A 3,066-nucleotide genomic window follows, 5' to 3' on the forward strand; every position below is an offset into this window, starting at 1 on the left:
GTTCTAAACGCGGTCTTTGGCACATCCGAACTCTTAACTCTTATTTGATGATAGCCCGGTCGTAGATCAATCTTCGAGAACACGCAGGCTCCTTTCAATTGATCTAACAAATCGTCTATCCGAGGCAGAGGGTACTTGTTCTTTATGGTAACTTTATTCAACTGGCGATAATCAATACACAACCGCATACTACCGTCCTTCTTCTTTACTAGAACACTAGAGCTCCCCATGGTGAGACACTAGGTCGAATAAAATGCTTAGTTAGCAACTCTTCCAATTGATTCTTCAACTCTCTCAACTCTAGTGGCGTCATGCGATACGGAGAGAAGGAGATTGGAGCCGTCCCAGGTACCAGATCAATAGAGAATTCCACTTCCCTTTCAGGAGGAAGAGAGGAGACATCCTCGCGAAAAACTTCCGGAAATTCACAAACAACAGGGATTTGTGTAACATTCAGATTATCGCTAGATTCCTTGGTAAGAGCCAAGAGAACTGACTTTTCATTCTCAAATAAGAAATTAACCATGCCAACTGTACCTTCCAAGATTGTAGTTAACATATCCTTTAGAGTAGCTTCACTAGATGGAATGATAATCAACTTCTTTTCACAACCAATAAACACCGAGTTGGCGGAAAGCCAATCCATCCCCAAAACCACATCAACCTTCTTAAGTGGTAAATAAATAAGATCAATCTGAAAAACTCTACCATTTACCGAGAGCGAACAATTTTCACAAATCAACGGTGTCTCAACCATATCATCCATGGCGGTAGTAAGCACCATAGGAGGAGACAAGGGAATTGCTTGCAAGCCAAGACGCTTCATGCACCGAATTGATACAAAAGAGTGTGTCGCCCCACAATCAAATAATACAAAACAAGGATGATCATTGATGAGACACGTACCAGCAATTAAGGCATTGTTACTCTTAGCCTTCCTTGCATCCAAGGTATAAACTCGACAGGTACTCCTCCCCTGCATCTGATTCTTATTCTGAGGGCATTCCCTAGACATGTGTCCCTCTCTCTGACAAGTAAAACACCTAATTCCACGTACATCACATTTTCCAAAATGGTACTTCTTACATGCTTGACATTGAGGAGGTTGGTTAGGTCTTGCATGTTGCACATGTTTTCCCTTGAAAGCCTGAGATCTAGGCTTGAACTGGTTTCCTGGCCTTCCTTGGTCTCTCTGCCCACTCCTGTATTGATCCCTTTCTTCTTGAACCTTCTTCAAACTATTCTCAGCCACATAACATTATCTTAATAGTTCAGCATAAGAAGTGAATTCTCTTTGAGAAACACTATGAGAAATTTCACCCCTCAGACCAAAAAGAAACTGATCAATCTTCCACCTCTCATCCGGTGCGTACGCAGCTTGCCTAGAATAAGCAGCCATATCTTCGAACTTCTCAGCATACGCAGCTACTGACATAGTACCATGCCTGAGCTGTTGAAATTCAAATTCTTTCTGAGTCCTCAAAGAACTAGGAAAATACTTATCCAAGAAAATAGTCTTAAAATGCTCCCAATCTCTAGGTATTCCTTGATTGGTCATAAGAGTCGAAGCGCTCTCCCACCATCTCACAATTAGACCCTTCATTATGTGAGAAGCAAACACAACCTTATTTTCTTCACTACAATGCACTATCCAAAAAATCCTTTCCATGTCGATTATCCACTCCCGAGCCTTCACGGGATTCATCCCACCATGGAATTCTGGAGGATTCATGCGGAAGAAATCTCGGAAACTACCACCTGCAGCTACCTGTGGAACTCCTTGAGGATGCAAACCACCATTCCACTGATGCATCATCTGTTGCATGAATTGATTCTGTTTATGCAACAACAACAGAATCAATTCATGCAACAGATGATGCATGAATTGATTCTGTTGTTGTTGCATAAACTGAGGCCATTGAAAACCTTCACTACCACTTGACGGTTCAGAGTCCGAATTCTGGGTTCTGGGTCTACCACGACCTCTGCGTCCGTCAGCCATGATCCTGAATGTCATACAAATAGGATTAAGTTGATCAGGCTCAATACTATGAATATAACACAAAGGACAATGATGACAACCCACATGTGAGGCAGAAAGGAATACTTATAATATTTCATGGCTAGGTCGAGGATACGATCTGCTCTGATACCAACTGTAACACCCACATATAATATATGTCTAGAATACATATTATACGTAGTGTAAAACTGGTACTAAAATACATAAGTGCCTAGCAGCACAGTGTACATATATAATACATGCCCAAAATAACATAATATGGCATAAATGTACATAAGAGTGCCCAAAATAAAACTACTGATCTAGATCATTAGACAATGATCTCAAAAATATCTACACAGCGGAAGACAAGCCATCAGTCCTCAGGCAAGCAAGACATCACTTTATCTTGTTCTTACCCTTATCCTGCTCAGAACCACTTGAAAAATAATCAACAACATGGGGTGAGATAATAATCTCAGTGGGTTCCCTATCTTATGGGTCCACTCGGCTCTAAAGGGTTTTCTAATCAATGTTCAGCTCATATCCAACTCAAGTCAACAAGGGAACGAAGACTTGAGCGACGGGGAACTAACTCGCAATTGTATGGCAACATGCACAAGAGTTCTCATAACTCAACCACGATCATATTCAGATAACGAAACATCAATTCCCGAACGGACTTACGTCTAAGCCAGGCCCGGTTCATGCATGCTCGTATGATTCGACTTTCACGGTGGATATCGGGTCCTCCATAAGGCTTAATCCCCAGTTCAAGCGACCGTCACCCGTATGGGACTCTAACCCACCTAGGGTATCTTTCGCCATATGGGACTCCAACCCACCTAGGTGTCCACCTTTCCCCTATGTCCGCCATGGTTGAGGCTCAAACCCAATTGAGGCTCGAATCATTGGTCCCACATCCCAATACTTACACGTCTAAGCATACCAATAGAGATGTGTACCATCACAGAAAACACACATTCTGAATACATGATCGGTTCTACAATCATTGGTTCCACGAACCAAAACAAAATTCATCAATTATAGGTGACTTCATTCAC

At 42.0% G+C, this 3,066-nt stretch overlaps 1 protein-coding gene across 1 annotated transcript; it reads right to left on the reverse strand.

The window, feature by feature from the left end:
• Positions 1–208: 208 nt before the first annotated feature.
• Positions 209–2,002, reverse strand: LOC127114490 (uncharacterized). The gene is made up of 2 exons (XM_051046591.1): positions 1,356–2,002; positions 209–1,238 (listed from the first exon to the last, which is right to left on the reverse strand). Exons 1-2 carry the CDS (start codon positions 2,000–2,002, stop codon positions 209–211), a joined length of 1,677 nt encoding a protein of 558 aa, XP_050902548.1.
• Positions 2,003–3,066: the final 1,064 nt, after the last annotated feature.

This window comes from Lathyrus oleraceus, unplaced genomic scaffold, assembly GCF_024323335.1.
Source record: "Lathyrus oleraceus cultivar Zhongwan6 unplaced genomic scaffold, CAAS_Psat_ZW6_1.0 chrUn0504, whole genome shotgun sequence".
In the NCBI taxonomy this organism is placed as follows: Eukaryota; Viridiplantae; Streptophyta; class Magnoliopsida; order Fabales; family Fabaceae; genus Lathyrus; species Lathyrus oleraceus.

What these genes read in the sequence shown, in the direction of transcription:
- LOC127114490 (XM_051046591.1), bottom strand. Translation starts at nt 2,002, where the DNA reads ATGGCTGACGGACGCAGAGGTCGTGGTAGACCCAGAACCCAGAATTCG. An exon ending in GCGTACGCACCGGATGAGAG is followed by an intron (nt 1,239 to 1,355) that starts GTGGAAGATTGA and finishes GGCTGAGAATAG; the next exon opens with TTTGAAGAAGGTTCAAGAAG.